Source organism: Tursiops truncatus, chromosome 19 (genome assembly GCF_011762595.2).
Source record: "Tursiops truncatus isolate mTurTru1 chromosome 19, mTurTru1.mat.Y, whole genome shotgun sequence".
Lineage (NCBI taxonomy): Eukaryota > Metazoa > Chordata > Mammalia > Artiodactyla > Delphinidae > Tursiops > Tursiops truncatus.
The window spans coordinates 17,132,302-17,156,929 of record NC_047052.1 but is presented as its reverse complement, the minus strand read 5'-3'; the positions used below and the strand labels follow the sequence as shown (position 1 = coordinate 17,156,929).

General features: G+C 34.8%; 1 protein-coding gene across 10 annotated transcripts in view; it reads left to right on the top strand.

Annotated features, from left to right (window-relative positions):
• The window catches only part of NFAT5 (nuclear factor of activated T cells 5), a 132,500-nt gene that overhangs the window by 60,953 nt on the left and 46,919 nt on the right, over positions 1-24,628 (top strand). For 5 of the 10 annotated variants that reach the window (XM_019935598.3, XM_019935597.3, XM_019935596.3 and 2 more), the window contains one exon: positions 11,916-12,041. In XM_019935598.3, coding sequence (XP_019791157.1) covers positions 11,916-12,041 — 126 coding nt within the window. Of the gene's footprint in view, positions 1-2,157; positions 2,373-11,913; positions 12,042-17,694; positions 20,286-24,628 lie in introns of those variants that run through there. The other 5 variants (XM_073796858.1, XM_019935599.3, XM_033844079.2 and 2 more) reach the window with 4 other exon arrangements.

Genomic DNA, 24,628 nt, shown 5'->3' with positions numbered 1-24,628 from the left:
AGTTTCACATTCTTGGTAAAATCGACCTCACATAATTGTTTTGAAATTAAGTGAGAATATGTATACAATGAGCTTTTGCACAGTGCCTGTCCCCACTCCCAAATGCTCAATAAATGGTAGCTGTAACTGTATTATCAATGTTGTTATTTTGCAAAGGGAAGAACTAGAAAAGCATGCCTTTTCTCAGCTGTTTCATTTGTTTATCTCCCTGGACTCTTCTGGGGTAAAGTGAAGGAGTTTGGGGGTTTGAGGTCTTTTCATTTTTTTCTGGAACTGAGCAACATGTAAAACAAAACAGTAAAGTGGGATTTGGTTGATCAGCAGTTAGGGAACCAGAGTTTCTAAGTGAGAAGAAAAAAAAATGCTGCAGTATTAAGTTACAAGTTTTTCCTTCTCTTTCACTGTCTTGTGATAGGATTTCTCTCTCCTTGAATTTGATGCAGTGTGGTGGGACTCCCACCCTCTCCTCCCCATATAGCCAGTGTTGAAGGGTAAAAGACCAAATTCTCCCAGAAATAATCAGTGACATAAAAGGATCATTTAGAGTTTACTGAATGACTGAACACATATGGCAACCAGTCAGCCCATTTTTACATTGTTCACCTTCCCAGCAAACATTGGGAAGCATTAGTTCGCTTTCAATATCTGAAAATGATTTCATTCCTCTAATCGCCCAAGGCTCTGCACTATTGCACCAACATAAGGCAAATTCTTGATCTGAACTTGTTTTCTCTTCTGCCTAATTGCTTTTTTCATACACTTATGTTCATGATTTATGTTGGGACTTCCCTGGTGGCGCAGTGGTTAAGAGTCCGCCTGCCAATGCAGGGGACACGGGTTCAAGCCCTGGTCCAGGAAGATTCCACATGCCATGGAGCAACTAAGCCCATGCGCCACAACTACTGAGCCCACGTGCTGCAACTACTGAAGCCTGCGCACCTGGAGCCCCTGCTCTGCAACAAGAGAAGCCACTGCAATGAGAAGCCCGCACACCGCAACTAAGAGTAGCCCTGTGGGCTTCCCTGGTGGTGCAGTGGTTGGGAGGCTGCCTGCCGATGCAGGGGACACGGGTTCGTGCCTTGGTCCGGGAGGATCCCGCATGCCGCAGAGTGGCTGGGCCCGTGAGCCATGGCTGCTGTGCCTGCGCGTCCGGAGCCTGTGCTCCGCGGCGGGAGAGGTCGCAGCGCTGAGAGGCCTGCGTACCACCAAAAAAAAAAAAAAAAAGAGTAGCCCCCACTCACCGCAACTAGAGAAAGCCCATGCACAACAGTGAAGACCCAACACAGCCAAAAATAAATAAATAAAAATAAATTTATTTAAAAAAATAATTTATGTTAACTTATTATTTACTTTATCATATTTGATCTAAGTCTATTACATGGATACTTAAGCAGGACACTTATATTGGGATTTTGGTCAACTGAAATTCATAATGAACCATTAAGTGAGTTGATTAAGCATTATTATTGCTCAAATTATTAGCAACGTTAATAGAAAAAAATATGAGACAACAGTCACCCCAATTCTGGCAGACCAAGGAAAGAATTCTTTAGAAAACAAAAGTGAAATCATTCCTAGATTTTGAAAAAAAGAGTGAGAAAGAGAGTGAGTGCATTTAAGTACATTGCACAAGAGCAGTTTTTACCAGATGTTACATTGATCTGTATTAAATTTGATTATTCCTTTGCACAGGTATTCCAGCCTTTCATTATCTGTGATGAATTATGACATATGATATATTCCTCTTAAGCCTGTGTCATTTGCAAATTCTGTATCTCTGTTCAAGTTGTTGATGTAGTAACCACATTCCTGAAGGGGGAACCCATACATTTTTGGGTGGTGTTGTTTAGAGTCATCTGTTTTATGAAGTCTACATTTCTTGTATTGCTCGTAAGAACTTTGTAAGATTTTCATCATTTTACTGACTATAGGATACCTATGCCTGTAGTAATTTCTTGATACAGTAGATGAGCCTTAAAAGGGAAATTAGATTAGTTTGCAGTTTAGCCTTCATAATTTCACTTTTCACAAATAGAAACTATGTGAAAAGATATTTCTGTCCATGAAGTTTATTAGGAACATTGAGAGACCTAGCTCGCTCTTGTGCAGTTCTCAGTTGTTCTTATTCTATTCCTCTTTCTCTTTTTTTAAAAACAGCTTTACCCATCTATAATTTACATATCATAAAATTCACACATTTAAAGTGTACAGGAGATTGGCTCAAGATGGTGGAGTAGAAGGACGTGCGCTCACTCCTTGTGAGAGCACCAGAATCACAACTAACTGCTGAACAATCATCGACAGGAAGACACTGGAACTCACCAAAAAAGAGACCCCACATCCAAAGACAAAGGAGAAGCCACAATGAGACGGTAGGAGGGGCACAATCACAATAAAATCAAATCCCATAACTGCTGGGTGGGTGACTCACAAACTGGAGAACACTTATACCACAGAAGTCCACCCACTGGCGTGAAGGTTCTGAGCCTCACGTCAGGCTTTCCAACCTGGGGGTCTGACAATGGGAGGAGGAATTCCTAGAGAATCAGACTTTGAAGGCTAGCAGGATTTGATTGCAGGACTTCGACAGGACTGGGGGAAACAGAGACTCCACTCTTGGAGGGCACAGACAAAGTAGTGTGTGCATCAGGACCCAGGGGAAAGAGCAGTGACCCCATAGGAGTCTGAACCAGACCTACCTGCTAATATTGGAGGACCTCTTGCAGAGGTGGGGGGTGGCTGTGTCTCACCATGAGCACAAGGACACTGCCAGCAGAAGTTCTGGGAAGTACTCCTTGGTGTGAGCCCTCCCAGAGTCTGCCATTAGCCCCACCAAAGACCCCGGGTAGGCTCCAGGGTTGGGTCGCCTCAGGCCAAACAACCAACAGGGAGGGAACCCAGCCCCACCTATCAGCAGACAAGCAGATTAAAGTTTTACTGAGCTCTGCTCACCAGAGCAACAGCCAGCTCTGCCTACCACCAGTTCCTCCCATCAGGAACCTTGCACAAGCCTCTTAGATAGCCTAATCCACCAGTGGGCAGACAGCAGAAGCAAGAAGAAGTACAGTCCTGCAGCCTGGTGAACTGAAACCATGTTCACAGGAAGACAGATGAGACGAAAAGGCAGAGGACTATGTACCAGATGAAGGAACAAGATAAAACCCCAGAAAAACAACTAAATGAAGTGGAGATAGGCAACCTTCCAGAAAAAGAATTCAGAATAATGATAATGAAGATGATCCAATACCTCGGACGAAGAATGGAGGCAAAGATCAAGAGGATGGAAGAAATGTTTAACAAAGACCTAGAAGAATTAAAGAACAAACAGAGATGAACAATAAAATAACTGAAATGAAAAATACACTAGAAGGAATCAGTAGCAAATAACTGAGGCAGAAGAATGGGTAACTGACCTAGAAGACAGAATGGTGGAATTCACTGCTGCAGAACAGAATAAAGAAAAAAGAATGAAAAGAAATGAAGACAGCCTAAGAGACCTCTGGGGCAACATTAAACACACCAACATTCACATAGGGGTCCCAGAAGGAGAAGAGAGAGAGAAAGGACCAGAGAAAATATTAGAAGAGATTATAGTCCAAAATTTCCCTAACATGGGTAAGGAAACAGCCAACCAAGTCCAGGAAGCGCAGAGAGTCCCATACAGGATAAACCCAAGGAGAAACACGCCGAGACACATAGCAATCAAATTGGCCAAAATTAAAGACAAAGAAAAATTATTGAAAGCAGCAAGGGAAAAATGACAAGTAACATACAAGGGAACTCCCATAAGGTTAACAGCTGATTGTTCAGCAGAAACTACAAGCCAGAAGGGAGTGGCATGACATATTTAAAGTGATGAAAGGTAAGAACCTACAACCAAGATTACTCTACCCAGCAAGGATCTCATTCAGATTCGATGGAGAAATCAAAAGTTTTACAGACAAGCAAAGGCTAAGAGAATTCAGCACCACCAAACCAGCTCTACAACAAATGCTAAAAGAACTTTTCTAAGTGGGAAACACAAGAGAAGAAAAGGACCTACAAACACAAACCCAAACAGTTAAGAAAATGGTCATAGGAAGATACATATAGATAATTACCTTAAACGTGAATGGATTAAATGTTCCAACCAAAAGACACAGGCTTGCTGAATGGATACAAAAACAAGACCCATCTATATGCTGTCTACAAGAGACCCACTTCAGACCTAGGGACACATACAGACTGAAAGTGAGAGGATGGAAAAGGATATCCATGCAAATGGAAATCAAAAGAAAGCTGGAGTACCAATACTCATATGAGATAAAATAGACTTTAAAATAAAGAATGTTACAAGAGACAAGGAAGGACACTACATAATGATCAAGGGACCAATCCAAGAAGAAGATACAATTATAAATGTATATGCACCCAACATAGGAGCACCTCAATACATAAGGCAACTGCTAACAGCTATAAAAGAGGAAATCGACAGTAACACAATAACAGTGGGGGACTTTAACACCTCAGTAACACCAATGGACAGATCATCTAGACAGAAAATTAATAAGGAAACAGAAGCTTTAAATGACACAATAGACCAGATATGTTTAATTGATATTTATAGGACATTCCATCCAAAAACAGCAGGTTACACTTTCATCTCAAGTGCGCACAGAACATTCTCCAGGATAGATCACATCTTGGGTCACAAATCAAGCCTCAGCAAATTTAAGAAAATTGAAATCATATCTAGCATCTTTTCTAACCACAACACTATGAGATTAGAAATAAATTACAGGGAAAACAACGTAAAAAACACAAACACATGGAGGCTAAACAATACTTTACTAAATAACCAAGAGATCACTGAAGAATTCAAAGAGGAAATCAAAAAATACCTAGAGACAGATGACAATGAAAACACGACGATCCAAAACCTATGGGATGCAGCAAAAGCAGTTCTAAGAGGGAAATTTATAGCTATACAAGCCTACCTCAAGAAACAAGAAAACTCTCAAATAAACAATCTAACCTTACACCTAAAGGAACTAGAGAAAGAAAAAGAAACAAAACCCAACGTTAGTAGAAGGAAAGAAATCATAAAGATCAGAGGAGAAATAAATGAAATAGAAACAAAACAATAGCAAAGATCAATAAAACTAAAAGCTGGTTCTTTGAGAAGATAAACAAAATTGATAAACCATTAGCCAGACTCATCAAGAAAAAGAGGGAGAGGACTCAAATCAATAAAATTAGAAATGAAAAAGGGGAAGTTACAATGGTCACTGCAGAAATACAAAGCATCCTAAGAGACTACTACAAGCAACTCTATGCCAATAAAATGGACAACCTGGAAGAAATGGACAAATCCTTAGAAAGGTATAACCTTCCAAGACTGAATCAGGAAGAAATCGAAAATATGAACGGACCAATCACAAGTAATGAAATTGAAACTGTGATTAAAAATCTTCCAACAGGGCTTCCCTGGTGGCGCAATGGTTGAGAGTCCGCCTGCTGATGCAGGGGACACGGGTTCGTGTCCCGGTCTGGGAGGATCCCACATGCCGCGGAGCGGCTGGGCCCGTGAGCCATGGCCGCTGAGCCTGTGCGTCCGGAGCCTGTGCTCTGCAACGGGAGAGGCCACAACAGTGAGAGGCCCGCGTACCGCAAAAAAAAAAAAAAAAAAAAAAAAATCTTCCAACAAACAAAAGTCCAGGATCAGATGGCTTCACAGGTGAATTCTATCAAACATTTAGAGAAGAGCTAACACCCATCCTTCTCAAACTCTTCCAAAAAATTGCAGAGGAAGAACACTCCAAAACTCATTCTATGAGGCCACCATCACCCTGATACCAAAACCAGACAAAAATACTAGAAAAAAGAAAATTATAGACCAGTATCACTCATGAATATAGATGCAAAAATCCTCAACAAAATACTAGCAAACAGAATCCAACAACACATTAAAAGGATCATACACCATGAACAAGTGGGATTTATCCCAGGGATGCAAGGATTCTTCAATATACGCAAATCAATCAATGTGATACACCATATTAACAAATTGAAGCAGAAAAACCATATGATCATCTCAATAGATGCAGAAAAAGCTTTTGACAAAATTCAACACCCATTTATGTTAACAACTCTCCAGAAAGTGGGCATAGAGGGAACCTACCTCAATATGATAAAGGCCATATACGACAAACCCACAGTAAACATTATCCTCAATGGTGAAAAACTGAAAGCATTTCCTCTACGATCAGGAACAAGGCAAGGATGTCCACTCTTGCCACTGTTATTCAACATAGTTTTGGAAGTCCTAGCCACAGAAATCAGAGAGGAAAAAGAAATAAAAGGAATACACATTGGAAAAGAAGAAGTAAAACTATTACTGTTTGCAGATGACATGATACTATACATAGAAAATCCTAAAGATGCCACCAGAAAACTACTAGAGCTAATTAATAAATTTAGTAAAGTTGCAGGATACAAAATTAATGCACAGTAATCTCTTGCATTCTTATACACTAATGATGAAAAATCTGAAAGAGAAATTAAGGAAACACTCCCATTTACCACTGCAACAAAAAGAATAAAATACCTAGGAATAAACCTACCTAGGGAGACAAACGACGTGTATGCAGAAAACTATAAGACACTGATGAAAGAAATTAAAGATGATACCAACAGATGGAGAGATATACCATGTTCTTGGATTGGAAAAATCAATATTGTGAAAATGACTACACTACCCAAAGCAATCTACGGATTCAGTGCAATCCCTATCAGATTACCAATGGCATTTTTTACAGAACTAGAACAAAAAATCTTAAAATTTGTATGGAGACACAAAAGACCCCAAATAGCCAAAGCAGTCTTGAGGGAAAAAATCAGAGCTGGAAGAATCAGACTCCCTGACTTCAGACTATACTACAAAGCTACAGTAATCAAGACAATATGGTACTGGCACAAAAACAGAAATATAGATCAATGGAACAGGATTGAAAACCCAGAGATAATCCCACGCACCTATGGTGAACTAATCTATGACAAAGGAGGCAAGGATATACAATGGAGAAAAGACAGTGTCTTCAATAAGTGGTGCTGGGAAAACTGGACAGCTACATGTAAAAGAATGAAATTAGAACACTCCCTAACAGCATACACAAAAATAAACTCAAAATGGATTAGAGACCTAAATGTAAGACTGGACACTATAAAACTCTTAGAGGAAAACATAGGAAGAACACTGACATAAATCACAGCACAATCTTTCTTGATCTACCTCCTAGAGTAATGGAAATAAACATAAACAAATGGGACCTAATGAAACCTAAAAGCTTTTGTGCAGTAAAGGAAACTATAAACAAGATGAAAAGACAACCCTCAGAATGGGAGAAAATATTTGCAAACGAATCAATGTACAAATGATTAATCTCCAAAGTATATAAACAGCTCATGCAGCTCAATATTAAAAAAACAAGGGCTTCCCTGGTGGCGCAGTGGTTGAGAGTCCGCCTGCCGATGTGGGGGACGGGTTCGTGTCCCGGTCCAGGAGGATCCCACATGCCGCGGAGCGGCCCGGCCCGTGGGCGGTGGCCGCTGACCCTGTGCGTCTGGAGCCTGTGTTCCGCAATGGGAGAGGCCACAACAGTGAGAGGCCCGCGTACCAGAAAAAAACAAAAACAAAAAATAAACAACCCAATCCAAAAATGGGCAGAAGACCTAAATAGACATTTCTCCAGGGAAGACATACACATGGCCAAGAAGCACACGAAATGCTGCTCAACATCACTAATTATTAGAGAAATGCAAATCAAAACTACAATGAAGTATCACCTCACACTGGGTAAAATGGGCATCATCAGAAAATCTACAGAGAACAAGTGCTGGAGAGGGTGTGGAGAAAAGGTAACCCTCTTGCCCTGTTGGTGGGAATGTGAATTGATACAGCCACTATGGAGAACAGTATGGAGGTTCCTTAAGAAACTAAAAATAGAGCTACCATATGACCCAACAATCCCACTACTGGGCATATACTCAGAGAAAACCATAATTCAAAAAGACACATGCACCCCAATGTTCATTGCAGCACTATTTACAATAGCCAGGTCATGGAAGCAACCTAAATGCCCATCGACAGATGAATGGATAAAGATGATGTGGTACATATATACAATGGAATATTACTCGGCCTTAAAAAGGAGTGAAATTGCGTCAGTTGTAGAGATGTGGATGGATCTAGAGACTGTCATACAGAGTGAAGTATGTCAGAAAGAGAAAAAGAAATATTGTATATTAACACGTATATGTGGAACCTAGAAAAATGGTACAGATGAACCAGTTTGCTGGGCAGAAATTGAGACGCGGGGCTTCCCTGGTGGTGCAGTGGTTGAGAGTCTGCCTGCCAATGCAGGGGACACAGGTTCGTGTCCTGGTCCGGGAGGATCCCACGTGCCATGGAGCGGCTGGGCCCGTGAGCCATGGCCGCTGAGCCTGTGCGTCCGGAGCCTGTGCTCTGCAGCGGGAGAGGCCACAGCAGTGAGAGGCCCACGTACCGCAAAAAAAAAAAAAAAAAGAAAAAAGAAATTGAGAGGCAGATGTAGAGAACAAACGTATGGACACCAAGGCGGGAAAATGGCGGGGGTGAGAGGTGGTGGTGTGATGAATTGTGATATTTGGATTGACATATATGTATGTCAGTATGACTAATATGAATAAAATGAATAACTAATGAGGACCAGCTGTATAAAAAAAAATAAAAAATACAATAAATTTTCAAAAATAGATAAATTTGAGCACTGAGCAATATGGTTACAGCCCTGCCCAACACCTTCATTGCAGTTTTGTGAGATTCTAAGCAAAGTACCCAGTTAAGCCATGCCCAGACTCCTGGTCCACAGAAAATATGAGATAACAAATGTTCGGTTATGTAGGTTTTTTTGTTAACAATCTTATTCACATATAATACAACTTGCCCATTTAAGGTATACAGTTGAAAGGTTTTTATTCTCTTCACAGTATTGTGAAACCATCACCAGAATCAATTTTGTAGTATTTTCACTACTCCCAAAAGAAAGCCCATATTTTTTTAGCTGTCACCCATCTTTCTTTCATTCACCCAGCCCTAGGCTACCACTATCCTACTTTCTGTCTCTATAAAATTGTCTGTTCTAGACATTTCATATAAGCGGAATTATACAAACAAGGTTGAGCACTGAGGGTTGAACAGAGTATTGCTTTTTGCTAAACTGTAAGTTCCTCTAGGTAAGGAAATAAAAAAAAATAATAAAGTGTGCAGATTCAGTGGTGTTTAGTTATTTATATTTATAGAGCTGTGTAGCCATTGCCATAATCTAATTTTGGAATTTTTACCACCCCGAAAAGAAACCTTGTAACCATTCTTTCTCTTTAAAAAAAAAAAAATCTAGTAGATTCTTTTAAAATCTAGTAGGTTTTTTAAAAAAAAAATGTAGTAGAGGTTATAGTTATCTAAGGAAGTCGTCTCAGGAAACTGCCTTTCCGTTAAAGATTTCCCATTCTCTTTCTTCATATTCTTTGCTTATAAATCTAGAATTTCATTCCTCCTTATCTATTTAACTGATTTAAAAGATAATGCAAGAAAAATAGATATGGCAGCTTAACATGAGGGAGGACTATTTGTTGTTTTCATGGATTTAAAGGACCTGTGCTCTTGTTCAGGAGTTCTCTCATTGGCTAGTGGAGACTGTATAAGTGTTTAATTTGGATTGAATTTAGGACTAAAGGACAATAGTACTAACAGCATAATTTATATCCCTTTAATCTTTTTATGTTTTATGGGAAGCAGGCTTGAGAGTAAGACCAAGGTATGTGGTCATGGTGTACAGTTATATCTTGGAGGGAATCTTTGAGATAATGGGGTAAAAGAAGAGTTTCAGTGAGGATTTAAGTCTTAGAGAAGTTGTTTAAAGTAGCAGAGCCAACACAGTTTTGTCTGAAGTCAGAGCCTGTGATGGTAAGGACTGTATTACCTGCTGTTTTCCTTGGATAGATAGGAAGAAACTTCTGACTTCTCTAATTTCCAAACACTTGAGTCAGTTAATCAGAAAATACCTTTGGTGAAGGAATGAATCCATGCTTCCTACACCTTCCACTTGACTTGCTTATTACTTTGGTTTGGGGGTAGGCTATAGGGAAAATTGAAATATAACAAGTTCTATATTTAGTTACTTTCCAATGTATTTTTATTGACATTGCTTTTATACCTCTAATTTAGACTCTATGTCCTTCTTTGGGAAAGTGAAATGTGGTTAGTGATGGGGCTTTTACTAGGTTAAGTTTTTTTTCCCTTGACATAAATGCATTTTGGTAGGTCCTTTCTCTTTTTATCTAAGCTAATTTTTATTTTCATATTTCCTTTTTGTTTATTTTCCTACACCCCCCCCAAAAAAAGGTCTTGAATATGCTTTTCTTCTATGTATAAGGGTCTCGTTTTCAACGTGGATTGAGAAAAATAATTGTATTAAAATCTATGTTTGATGATGTGACATTTGTTTTAATTAGTTTCTCGTACTATCCCCCCTATATTATTTGAAAGATGGAAGTAATCTACTTAAGTTTTTTAGCAACATTTTAACAAGCTGAAAAATTTTAGTCAGGGCATATTATATTCAGACAGATGTAACATCTGCTAAATGATTTGAAGATGAAAATTTCAAGTGTTAGGTAATAGTTTTTCGAAAGAAAATTTTTTAAGTGGATTCTTTACTGTGAACAGAGATCATTTAATACTACAACTTCTAATTTTAGCTTTCCTTCATGATATTCTTTCTTATTCCTATCCACATGAAACTCAGGATACGTATTTTAACTGGGAGGATCAAAGTATTTATGAATTCAGTAATCAGTTAACTGAGAGTATTGTTTGCTACCAAGGATAAAATGTCTTACAGTGCTACCTTTATTTTTTTAATCACTTAGTACAAATAGTTAATAATCTTCTTTAATAGTTGGAATGTTGCTTTTCTTAGAATACTAGGCAGGTCCCTTAAACTCTGTGCCTCGATTCTTTAGAAAATAGACATATGATTATAACTGGTCTTTTGAAGTTTCTTCCAACATTGATTCTACTACCTTTAGTGGATATCTTGATAATTATTTCTGTCCAAAAACCATGTAATAATAACTATAAAACAATTTTTAAATAGTAGATGTAAATTTGATTTTATGGACAATTAGAATATTATAAAATATATTAAAAAGATACAGTACTCTTTAATCTGGGATAGAAAAGTAATCATAATCTAATATAGGCACTTGTGCTTAGTGATTTAAGAGTATCCTATACTTGTGCCTTTCTAGAGTTGGAGATACCTCAGAGTAAGAAGTAGTTCCTTGAGCCATAACATTTCTCTTTTTCTCTTCTTTAGGAGGGAAAAATGCATTATGATAGCAAATTAAAATATTTGATAAAGGTGCTGAGTAAAAGAGCAGTAGACGATTGGTCTAATTGGAGAAGCCAATTTAAAGCTGATATACACTAGTACATGCCATCTCATATGTAAAGGATGATAAGTTATGCTCTTTTTTTTTTTTTTTCAAAGGAAGATATTGGAGCATCTTGGGTTATTTGACATCTCTTCTGTCTAGTTTTATACAGTTTTAAAATTTTAATAACTTTTTCTGTAGATCATCGTAAGCATGAGGGATAAAACCAAGAAGAAAACAGGGGTTAGAATGAATGGAAAATTCATTATTCAGTTCAATAAAAGTATATAATAGAAAAATATTTGCTAATAATTTTTACAACAGTAGTTACATGAAGTTTAGTGTATGTGTATGAATAATATAGTTCTTCTTATGAGTGAAAAGACATTAATTTTGTGCTCATAATTAGGTTATTGACTTATACTCCTTTTAAAAAAAGTTTTTTCCCTTTCCCCCAACAGAATCTGTCTATGATCTTCTCCCAAAGGAGTTACAGTTACCTCCATCTAGAGAACCATCTGTAGCATCAATGAGTCAGACAAGTGGTGGTGAGGCAGGCTCGCCTCCTCCAGCTGTAGTTGCTGCTGGTATGCATTTCATTTTACTTTTAAAAGAAAAAGTATTATCTGGTCAACATGAACAGTGCTGGCAAAATTCATATCAAAGAGTGTGATTTGAGGGTTTGTTTTAGGAGGTTTTAAACTACATACTTTTAACATTAAAAACTTTCAGTATACAATATTCTTGATACAACTGTTATTTCTTAAAATTTCACCTTGGCACATCTATTAGTGCCATCTCCCAGAATGGACCTTATCTTCAACTATGGGAACAAGTTTAAAGTTTTTTTGTTCACTGCACATAAAAAGGTTATTATAAATACCAAGCTATGGGTAGAAAATTATATTTGAATCTCTATAAAACAATTATTTTAAAAAATTTGCTCAAAGGGGAAAATGTTTTATTTTGTATAATCTGAAAAAAGGACTCAAGCACTCAAGTGTCTTTTCTGTTTGTAGCATGTTACTATAACCTTTTCCCTACATTTAAAAACATATGTGACTTTATACTTATTTTAAATTCAGTTGAAAGTAAATGGAAGATTTGAATGTAATGTTTATATAAAGACATTTTCTTATATCAGTGAAAAAGTATGGAAAGTAATGTTTGAAATTTATCAAGTTTATTTTTAATCAGCTCTCAAATCATACACTTTATAATTATATAAAATTGGTTCAAATTTTGATTGAATTACAAGATTGACAGACAAGCTAATTGAAAAATGTCTTGATTAGTGGTAAATTAATAAAGAATGCTTTCAGTAATATTATATTGCCCAACTGTAATTCTTTTTTTAGTTGGGTTTATAGACTACTAAGTGTGTTTGGTGTTTTAAAAAAGTTAGAAAATTACATATATATACTCTGAAGTTTAATCTATCCTACTAATTAGAGGTTTCTTGCCTAATATGATACCTCTCATCTTTTAAAATGGTACTTAAAATCCATCAAAACATTGTTTTCAGTAAATTCTTTTTGTTTCAAAAAGAACAGTGAAGCGGAAGGTTGTGATTTAAATGAGGATATTGGTACTATAATAGAACTTTGGGTACTTTTCTTATTTGCATTAACCTAAGTCCAGTTAACCTTGTGTACCAATCTTTCCCCTGAGCCGTATAGTGCAATATGCAGCCTTCCTGGTTGAGGGCAGGAAAACTTTAAACATGGCCAAGAAACTTACCAGCCCTGCTCACTGTTCATGTGTTGCCAGACATTTTCTAACAGATTCTGTGGATTTAATTGTGAACATTTTAGTAATTGAATTGTTAAGATGACCTGGTTTCACTTTATATGCACTGAATATTTTTTCTGGAATTTAAATATTTAATCTAGTTTTAAAATAGTATCAGATAATAAAATATATAGTTTTTAATTTTAATGAAATATTTCACTTTAAATCCACAGGTAGAAATTGACTAACTGATTTCTTTTGTATCTTTTGAGATTTGTTTAAAGACATGTTGAATCTGTATAGAACTAAAAGTCTGTTTCTTCTGTGCTTTTTAACATCTGTTGACAGTAGATCCAGTTCCTTTTAAAAGCTGAAAAAATGTTAGCTAGGTTTGGAAAAAGAACGACACTTCCTTTGAAATAATACCAAACTCAGTTTTAGAAGTTTTTATATATAAATATTGAAAGTTTTTGAATTTGAGTCACTAATGGAATGTTGAAGGTCCCTCCTTCCCTCCCTCCCTCCATAATCCTCTCCAGATAAATTTGAATGAAGGCTTTGAGTTGAAAAATCATGAAAATAAGAATTAACCAAAGGAAGTATTCTGAAGTAATGAATTCTTATTAGATCAAGAAGTTATTGACATTGTAAAGATTGTGAAGAGAGTAAAGAGGTGACCTTGATCATTTTCATATATTCACACACACAAAGTTTCTACGATCTAAAACCAAGTCGTTTGTAATTTTTTTTACACATGTTTACTTTTAACCAACATAGTCTTATTCTAGAATTCTAATGTCTTATTGGTAGAATAGAGTCTTTGTCATGTAACATTATAGGTAAGAGAGTTTAAATTGCAGAATAGTTATAGTAGGGATATCAGTTAGTATGTATAATTAGAGTTGCTTTTTTTATTTGACATATTAATGTCCTTAGTGACATGGATGTCAAAGAGATTTGGAGTAACTTACCAGTTATTCAGTGTTTCCTGGCCAAAAGACTAGATGTTTAGGGAAAGATACATTAATTTAGACTTCTTTGATTTTTTTTTAATCTATAGCATTTGCTGTTTAAATATGAAATGCATAAAAATGATGACTCTTGATGTAGTTAATTCTTCAGAGTTTTGAAGGAGCCGGATTGGCTGCTATCAGGTATGAGGGCCTGGTGGGAACAGACTTCTAGTTCTGCCATAAAGGTTTGTGTTTCACAAATTCTAAATCAATTTAAATTTTAAAATTTAGAGGCTGGGCATATAGGTGTTCATGTACATTTTAAATTATTTAATTATTAAAAATGTGTTTCTCAGATTCGCCAATCTAGATTTTTTTCCCTTTATGTATTACTGAAGGAATGAGTAAACATGATGCTGCTAATCCACAATCCAGAATACTGGGTAAAAAGAATGTCTCTTAAACCTTTTTTCTGCTTCTACACTATTCACACTTTTACATACTCTCATTAATAACATCTTTTATCTGGTAAGACCCAGAGTTGGGAATGGGGGAGAGGTTTACTTCCTTACAACTCCTCCCCTCTCCATAGGGCCAAGTGTCACAATCTGGGAGGTGTAGTTGGAAATCAACAGTCTGAAATCTGTACTCTTCCCCATTTTTAAAAGGCATCTGTTTTTGTCGCACTAGAAGGTTTCTTAGGAGTTTGAGGTTCAATATATAAATGAATAAAAGTTTTAGAAGTACAGACTTTCTGAAGAATATTGTAGGTTCTTAGTAATTAAGACAGAGACTGTTTTCCTAACACAAAAAAGTTATCCAGGGACTTCCCTGGTGGTCCAGTGGTTAAGACTCTTCGTTCCCAATGCAGGGGGCCCAGGGTTCGATTCCTGGTGGGAGAACTAAGATCGCACATACTACAACTAAGGCCACGTGCTACAACTACTGAGCCCGCACACCCTAGAGTCCACTCACTGCAACTAGAGCAGCCAGTGCACCACAACAAAGACCCAAATAAATAAATAAATAAATAAATTTAAAAATTATCACTTACTAAAAAAAAGTTATCTACATGAATTGATAAATTCTGGCAAAATAAGGAGTTGATCAAGAAGAAATGAAAGTTGTGAAAGGATTCTTTTTGTTTGTTTCTTTAATCCTACAGTATAGGTTGGAAGGAACTAAAATATAAGAAGTATTATTAAGGAGAACTAAAACAGTTACACTAGAATTTTGGATTTTTGAAAAGAGATGTGGCAGATATTTTTCTTAAATAACAGCTTTATTGAGATATAATTCACATACCAATCAAGTATTTTTAAAAATCTACTTACATGTTTACAGTTTTATCCTTAGATTGTCTTAATTTATTTAAAATAGGGAGTCTTTCACAGAAGTGAACAATAAACTTTACTCTTCATTTTAAGAAATCAAATTATTTTCTTGTTCTATCCTAAATTCTATTTGTCCTCATCTTGGGATGTAGCATCATGTTTATTAGTTTATATCAAAATATTTTGCTAGGGTAATTATTTCAGGTTTCTTTAAAATGTTTTAATTCTAATTCTTGAAATAAACAATGAATTAATCAAACCATAGGTTTTATAATTCAGCCAGAGAATCTTAAGAATAACTAGTTAGTAATTCTTTTATTGTTTTCATAAAGTTGTTATTTTACTTTCAGGAATTATATATTAGTCCTCTTTAGAAATAATATCTCAGTACATGAATACTTGGTAGCAGTTTTTAACATGTATAGGTATATACACTAATAAAGCACATACAAAAGTTTTTAAAGGCTGTAATTAAAGTTAATAATTTTACATGAAGTGATCCATATAATAAACTTTTCTGTTGGAAGAGACTTATTAAATAGTGCTTTGAATTTTATGCTTACAGCAAGTACCTAACAGGTATTTTCTATACTGAAAGAACTTAACTGTGTGCTATTTATAGTATAGGAGGGGACACTAGAGAACTAAATAATGTCCTATAATCAAAGAACAGCTATGCTTTAATTTATTGGTTTGGCCAAAAAGTTCATTCAGGTTTTTCCATAAGATGTTACAGAAAAACCCGAATGAACTTTTTGGCTATCCCAATACTTCAGACACCTTAATCACCTAAATTAAAATCATAGAAATTTGTAGACCATCCATAACAGCAAAACTATACAAAAATTGAGTTGAAGAAAATATAAGCTATCATTTTTGAGTTCCTACTATGTGATAGGAATTGTACTTTACAATTTACATGAAGTGATCCATATGATCCATATCATATCATATGGTATGGATATGGATATCATATATATATGATCCGTCCATCATATCATATCATAACTCAATCCTTCCAGGCACAAGACACCTCTCTTCTTTCCCACTAAGGTCTAAGTTCTTTTCTCCTTGCCATTGTACTTTAGGGAATTTAGCATAATGTTCTGTCACTTCAATTAGGGAAACACAAGATCCTGGACTAGGCAGTGTGTAGGACATTGAGTTGAAAAAGCCATACTCATTCTCCTCTGCAAGTTTCAGGATCTAAAAAATAGGAATATTATTTCTAGAAGAATATAAATTATTTATAAAAGTTATTTACAGTAACAGAGTACTTAGCCCATTGAATTTATTGTAACTTGTTTACTAGTGTTAGAAGATACTTGCAGTTATGTAATTCTTATTTTCTTGAGTTGACTAAATTTAAGGAGCAAATTTGCCTTTGACTGCTCTCCTGGGCTAACTAGGTTAACATATTTCAGAATTTGGGCCATTTATGTAGTATATATTCCGAAGATTAAACCCAAAGCCCATTAACAGGAAAAGTAATTCACCTATGTAACCTACATATTGATGTTGTGAGCTGAAGTGTGAATTGATCTTGGTTATTCCATATGGTCATTCCTACTTTTCCTAGAAAACTGGACCACTTCCAGAAGGAAGTCAGGTCCTAGCTACAAACACGTTGAAGTAACAACATGTTTAAAAACTTTTCTCCTCATTCTGACTTTTAAAATTACATAGTAAATCTAAATACATACATTTATACATACAGAAATATGTGTGTATGTACGTATGTATAGATGTGTACTACTAACATCTGCGTTATTAGAATGGAGAGCATCAGCAAACTTGGGCCATAATGGTTAATTCAGAAACAGTTACCAATTCAGGAGACTATCCATATTATACATTTTCACTGACAGAAAGTACACATGGCCTATTAATGGTTTATTCCCTAAATGTTTACCTTTTTTGGTCCTCTTGCTAATTTTTAGCAACTTTTATAAATATTGTGGTTTTTTCATTTTCTGGTAGAATAAGCAGATTTTTATATTACCTGAGTCTATAGAACAGCATTTTAAAACTGCACACAGATTCTCAGCCATTCATAGACAAATTACATACATCAAATAGACACAATTTCTTTTTTTGTTTATGTGTTTTGTAGAATTTCACATTAAGAAATTAATGCACAGAAGTAGGCTTACTTTTTTTATGCTACCAATAAGATTGATAATAAGCAAAAAGTATTGCCATAACTAATTGTTTTATAATAATTAGTTGTATAAATAATAGTAATAAAATTGTATAAAAACACTCCAGCTGGGACTGGAGTGAGGGGAATTGATTAGGGTAGGATACAACAAAAGACTTCACCTGTTTCTATGACATTATTTCTCTTTTCCCATATGTGAAATATAATAAAATTAGCATGACCTTTGGAATCATAAAGACCTAATTTGAATCTGATTGCTATCATATCATTTCTATCATATAGACAGAACCTTGTGGAAGTTCAGTAAATTTCTCATATTACCCCTGTAAGTAGACAGTAACAACAACTTTTTCTTAAGATTATTATGAAGGTAAATATGTAAAATACTTAATACTGCCTGATAATCAGTGATCGTTCGGTAAACATTGACCTCCCTCCCACATGGATTTCTCCTTTCATTTGTTAGTAAGGTTTTAAAAAATAGATCTTATTTTTATAAAAACAAGTTTTTTAGCTTTATTTTGCTTCTTTCTTTCCATCCTCAGTCTGTTTTTTACCTCATTTTGAAGTTTTGCATATCAGACAACACATGGGCCATGGGATTTCCTTTCTGACTTACTCTTTAATGTTGACACTCTCACTAGGAGCCCTTGTAAATAAAAGAAGCATTGCTAGAGGATGATGAATCATAGGGAGAACAGACACTTCCCAAAGGGATGATTCTACAAAGTTGACTGATGAAGTATTCTTCCTAGAATTCTCTTCCCACTTTTTAAAAAATGAAATGATAAAGTTGTGTGATCAATTATCAAAACTTCTAGTAGAGCAATTTATGACTTCTGTTTTTTGTCTAGACATTTTATCTACAATTGGATCTAATGTACACTGTAATCCAGATCCAGTTGTAAAACCATTCTGAATTATTATATCAGAAGATTTTAATGATACAAATACTATTTTCCCTTTTTTGGTCACCTCTGAAAAAGAAGAAATATGAAGACATTGGACTAGAGTTGATAGGAATGACTTTATTATTTAATTTAAACTATTTTAAAAGGTATTATATGATAAAGCATTGAAGTGACCTTCAAATAGCATCCCTCAGAACTGTTTTTTTCTCTCCAGTTCTTAAGTTAATGTGGTGGTAATCTCTCTTTTTGTCTTAAAGTAAACATTACCTTTCAAGTAGTATAATTGCTGTCTTTTTGTTTAAAAAACCCTGTTCTTCCTGGGGTCTTTGACAACAATAAATGTAGTCATCAGCTAGTATAGTTATTCCCTTTTGTGTTTAAATTATTTGAGAGTGAGGATTCTTTCTGGGATTTTTGGTCTCCACCCAGTATCAATGACTGATGCTACCCTGTAGTACTTAAATCACTGGATGATAGAAAGCATCTTTGTCTTCCAAGAGGAAAGGATTTAAAAAACAGATTGTGTAATATGTACCTAGTACCTATTTTACACTGTGATTAAATACTTAGGGTTGAATAGGATAAAATATATATTTAAAACATTGCTCTCAGTGTCAGGACACTTACAAATTCTGTAAGCATTTTATTTTTAGGAAACATTCTTTAATAAATACTCTGTGAATGTTTATTAATGGCACTCAGACAAGATAAAAATAATTATTTTAGGAGAATTTAGATTAAAAGCGGGAGAGTAATTATTGTGTAGTATTAGAACTATGACTGGCAGTTTGATGGACTGAAGGAGAGAAGGATGGTCTCTAGTAAATCAGTAACAACCCCTTCAGCTTCAGCAATAGTGCTAATTATTTTTTTTAAATAGTGCCTCTAGGATCAAACGTTTTATGCACAGTAACATATCTAATTTAAAAGTGTAAATTAGGACTTCCCTGGTGGTCCATTTGTTAAGATGCCTCACTTCCAATGCAGGGGCAAGGGTTTGATCCCTGGTCAGGGAACTAAGATCCCATGCTGCACGGCATGGCCAAGAATCTTTTTAAAAAGTGTAAATTAGTAACTTTTTTGGAGGGGGGGGGGTGATGAGGAAGTGTTTGGAAGTTGGCCTGAGAAATGAAACTACTCTTTTGCTGGTAAAATGTATATATTTTTTAGTGCTTGAGTGTATTGGTCAGAACATATCGTCGTATACTCTTTAAGGGAATTTGGGTAAGGGCATAGTTTAAAAACACCTAGAGAGAACATTCTGGCTTATGGATTAGATTGCATTAGTAAACAGGAGAACAAATTGGTGAATATGAGTTAACAAAAATTTTGAATAAGAAATTTACCCACATGCATTTATTTGGATGTTAATAATTTAATTTTTTAAAGTTTGTTTTAAAACATTGCTTATAGTAGCATGTAAACCTGTGTTGGGTGGGAAAAGTACAAATGGGAAATTAGAACTGTTTTAAACATGTAAATTAAATGATCGACCCTACAATTTTGGTTTTTTTGTTTTTTTTGTTTTGTTTTTATTTTTGTTTTTTGGTAAAGTAATCTGGATTGCTTATTTTATATGCTGGGATGCTAGTTGTTTTTTCTATTAATACACTTAACTTGCATTCTAGCTTCGCCATTCAGAGACAGGCATCGTGTGGTGGGTTGTGTGACAGTGTCTGTCAATAGTGAAGACAAATAGTGCCAGAGACATTTAACCCATCCAATCTCACCCAGGGTATAGGTCGGTCTCGTTTTCAGACTTCTTCTTAAGTCTTTTTTCTTTCTTTCTTTCTTCCTTCCTTCCTTTCTTTTTTTGTTTCTAAATAGTGGATTGATACTGATTGAAACTAAAACTTTTTTGTAAAGTTTTAAACTTTACCTTAATATTATAAGAAGAAGAAGAAGAAAAGTAGAAAACGAAGGTTGGCATGTAAGGTGTTGACAAAGCAGGTTTGCAGCCACTTTGTGTGTTCTAGATTTTTCAGTCCCTTGGCAACATGAATGTTGGCCTTATAATTTTTTTCTCTCAATATCTTTCTTCTTTGATCTGAAAATATATTCTTGTATCTGGTGACTTTTATCAGACAAATGTTTAGATTTGAAGTCATTGTTACCAGTAAGAAAAATGGAAATACTTAAAGAGAATTACTGAGACTGAACAGTAAGGGTTTTAGACCAGAAATTGTTTCCAAATGACCTGTGTTGATTTTTATTATTATTTTCTGAGCAGTCAGTAGTTTACTCCCTCTCCGTTCCACTATTGGTTCACTTAGCACACTTGCAAATTTTTACGGCTTTTTTAAGGTAACTCAACTGATTTTGCACTGATGTTGAGAAGTTATAAAATATAAGTGCATATTTAAATGCTAGGGACCACATTTTTATCTTGGAAGCTTAGTTAAATGTCATTTCTGTCATATTTTTTTAAATCAGTGAAAGGTATTTGTTTCTTTTGAGGACTTTAAAGAATGTTTCTAATTTCAAAGGTTTCTATTAAAAGTTGAGTTAGTTCCACATAAAGTATCATCTCTTTTTTATGGTATTTAAAGCACTAAAATGATAATGATAATTTAAATAATTTCTCGTTTACAAATCTAGAACTAATGGTTCTTAATTTTAAAATACAGTTTAAGAAAGCAGTATATAAACTACATGGGTTTCTCTATGTGGTACCACTTAAAACTCCATTTTCATCTTTCCAATCAAATTAATAATATAGTTGACCCTTGAACAACACGGGGTCGAGGGTGGTAGGGGTACTGTCCCTTAGCACAGTCAGAAATCCATGTATTACTTACTTTGCACTCAGCCCTCCTTATCCTTGGCTCTGCATCCACAGATTCAAGCAACCACAAGTTGCCTAGTGCTGTAGTATGTATTTATTTAAAAAAAAAATTGTGAATAAGTGGACCCACACAGTTCAAACCTGTGTTGTTCAAGGGTAAACTGTACTTGCAAATTCTGTAATATCCAGGAAGATATTATCTGCTATTCTTTTTATCCCAAGTGCTTTGAATATTCATAGTGAACCTTAATGATTACATCAGTTCTTGAAAGAAGCCAAATATACAGTTTAAGTTCACCATCATTACTGGCATTTGGCCTAGTAGTTGGCTACTGCCAATTAATAAATCTAACAAATCTGAAATTTTTATGTTTAGATATAGAATACTATAGATGTGATGCTTTTCTTATAAATTTAAAAATTATTCTTTTGAGATTATAAATTTCTGTCAGTAAGTTATAAAAATGGTCTATCAGTTTTCTCTTTGGTGTTGCTGTGCTCTCTGTGGTCACAGAAAAAGCTATGGAAAAATAAAATTCTTTTTGGGGACTTTTCTGGCAGTCCAGGGGTTAAGACTTCGCCTTCCAGTGCAGGTGCGGGTTCGATCCCTGGTCCGGGAGCTAAGATCCCACATGCCTCGTGACCAAAAAAACCCCCAAACATAAAACAGAAGCACTATTGTAACAAATTCAATGAAGACTTAAAATATGGTCCACATCAAAAAAAAAAAAGAAAGAAAGAAAACTCTTTAAAAAGTAAAAAAAAAAAAAAAAAATTCTTTTAAGTTCAAAGATAAGTTTTTTCATAAAAGAAATAATAAAAATTTATTCACACATTACTTAGGTGAGTAAATAATTTTAAGAGGAAGAAACTTTCAACTTTATGAAGGATTGGTAAGGGATTTAAAAAACAAATAAATTATAAGGTTATAAAAAGAATACATTATGACTGTTCTGCTTGGTGAGAAAATAAAAGCAATTATTAAAACATTTTTATGCTGGAGTTTTTTATTTTAATAAGCAGCAATTAAACATAGTCTCTACATTCCTAACAGATAAAGATGGGCATTCAAACCCAAAAAGGGATGGGAGGGGTAGTTAGCATATTTTGTTTATAAAGGAATATATAGAAGAGGCAGGATTACATTAGCATTTTAATTCTATGGAATGTCAGTTAAGCTATTTCTTGAAATTTAATAATATATAGATTAAAACGTTTTTGTAAATATTTTAAGAACATTTCTAATATTCCCAGGAATTCATTGTGCTTTTCTGGGAATGCTTAGAAATGACAAATTACTGTTTAGAAATCTAAAATGTTCTTGCTATTATGTTATGCATTTACTTTTTAATAGATAATATTAAGAATTTGTTATTTTTAGTGAATTTATGGATTAATACACAAGTAGGTAATTTGGCTTATGTATGTTTCAAGAAAGAAAGTTATTAGCACATTCTTTGTAGAAATAGTGAGTAGTTACCATTAAACTCTTAAGTTACTTCTGAACCTTCCCTGTATAAGTTAATGCTATTATAGCAAGGTATAAATCTTTTTTTTTTTTTGACCTGATAATGTGTCCATTATGAACACATTGGTACATTTATTTACCAGTTTAACTTTAATGTAACTCATCATGCATATCAAATATTGGCTTCTCATAAATCAATTTAATTAAAAAATTGAATTTTTACTACATGCAAGTCATAGTATGTTAGGTGTCAGGAGGGTCTAAGATGAGAAAGATGTTGTCCATACTCTCTAGAGGCCCATAGTTCTTATCCCTTATTACTTCACCACCTCACCTGGCATTATTAATGCACTTAGGTGATGTCTTGCTAACCAGAATGTAACATGCTTATGTGAAGGGTTTTATACACCATTTTCATCATCATCAGAGGGATAATGATACTATTGTAAAGAGTTTTATAGTTTAAAAAAATTTGTCTTATATTCATTGTATTCTTAAAATGAGTAGAACCTTTGTAATTTAGGATCAAACTGAGGTAACCTTTAAAAAGTAATTTTTTAAAATTAAATGATACTACTGTCTTTTGACAGAGTTTATGTTTTCAGCTTTATAGTTTTGTGCTAATGAACTTTTTTATTTAGTAAGTATATCCAGGAAACTGCAGGTAAAATATTCATAATGTGTGTTAGGTGTCAAAGGAAAATGTATAGAATATTTTAACTTATGTAGGGTATGAGATCACAGTTTGGCATACCTGTCCCAGAACAGATATTTATGTACAGTTAAATCAATTGGGTTTTATAACCATGATTTTTAAATAAGATTTGCAAGATAAAATCACACATACTTCAAAGAGCAATGCTAGGTTATAGCTTGCATATTAAATTCATAAATATATAACTTGCTTTTGAGTTCATGATTACATTTCACCTAACTTTCCGTCTGTCATGGACAGGGATCCCTGAGATGTTCATATTCTGCATTCTCATGTGCATGGTACTTAGATTCAAAAAGAGTGGGTGGGGGAAAGCTGCTTTATAGAAATACAAGTTCACAGAATTCATGCTGCATGCTTTGTGTGTTCCACTGCAAATACTGCATGCTGCATACTTGTATTTCTCTGAAAATGATGAACATAGACTCATACACACAAAAAGTTTAGTTTCTTTTTTGCCAATAGTTGGAACAGATGGAGGAATGTTAGACATAATACCTTCTCTATTTTTTCTAAAATGAATTCTGTAATATTTTTCAAAAAATAAGGAAAAACCTTGTTATTTAAACCCAAAGTGGCTACAAATCAGCTCCTAAACTGTCACTGACATTAGTATCTAGATTTTGTAGTTTTTACAAATCTTTTAAAATATTTATTTACTAAGAAAACATTGCATTAATGCATGATACGAAATTGATAAAAATTTTTCTTTAAATTGGAATGCAGTTTAAAGTGACTGAATTTTCCAATTTCAGCTACTGCATTTGACAAGGATACAAACTGGAAAATGGAACTGGTATCATCTAAATGCTCTAAGTGCTTTAACTCATGGTAGTTGAGAAAAATCTTTCCATGTGGCATTATGTAGATTTCATTATTGATGGCTAATATTAATAACTGTGCTCTTCAGCCTTGACAGCAATGAAAAATTGTGGGTGCATTTAGTTCTTTCAAATGGTTTAAGTGTTTTGGTGCATGTTTTCAATTTAAAAATAGATCTTTGGCACTTGGCTTTTGATTATCGAAACATTGGCATTCTGACATTTCACTCTTTATATAATTGATGTGGATGTTGCAATTCCAGTAACTGCACATCACAGTTTTAAGTTTATCATA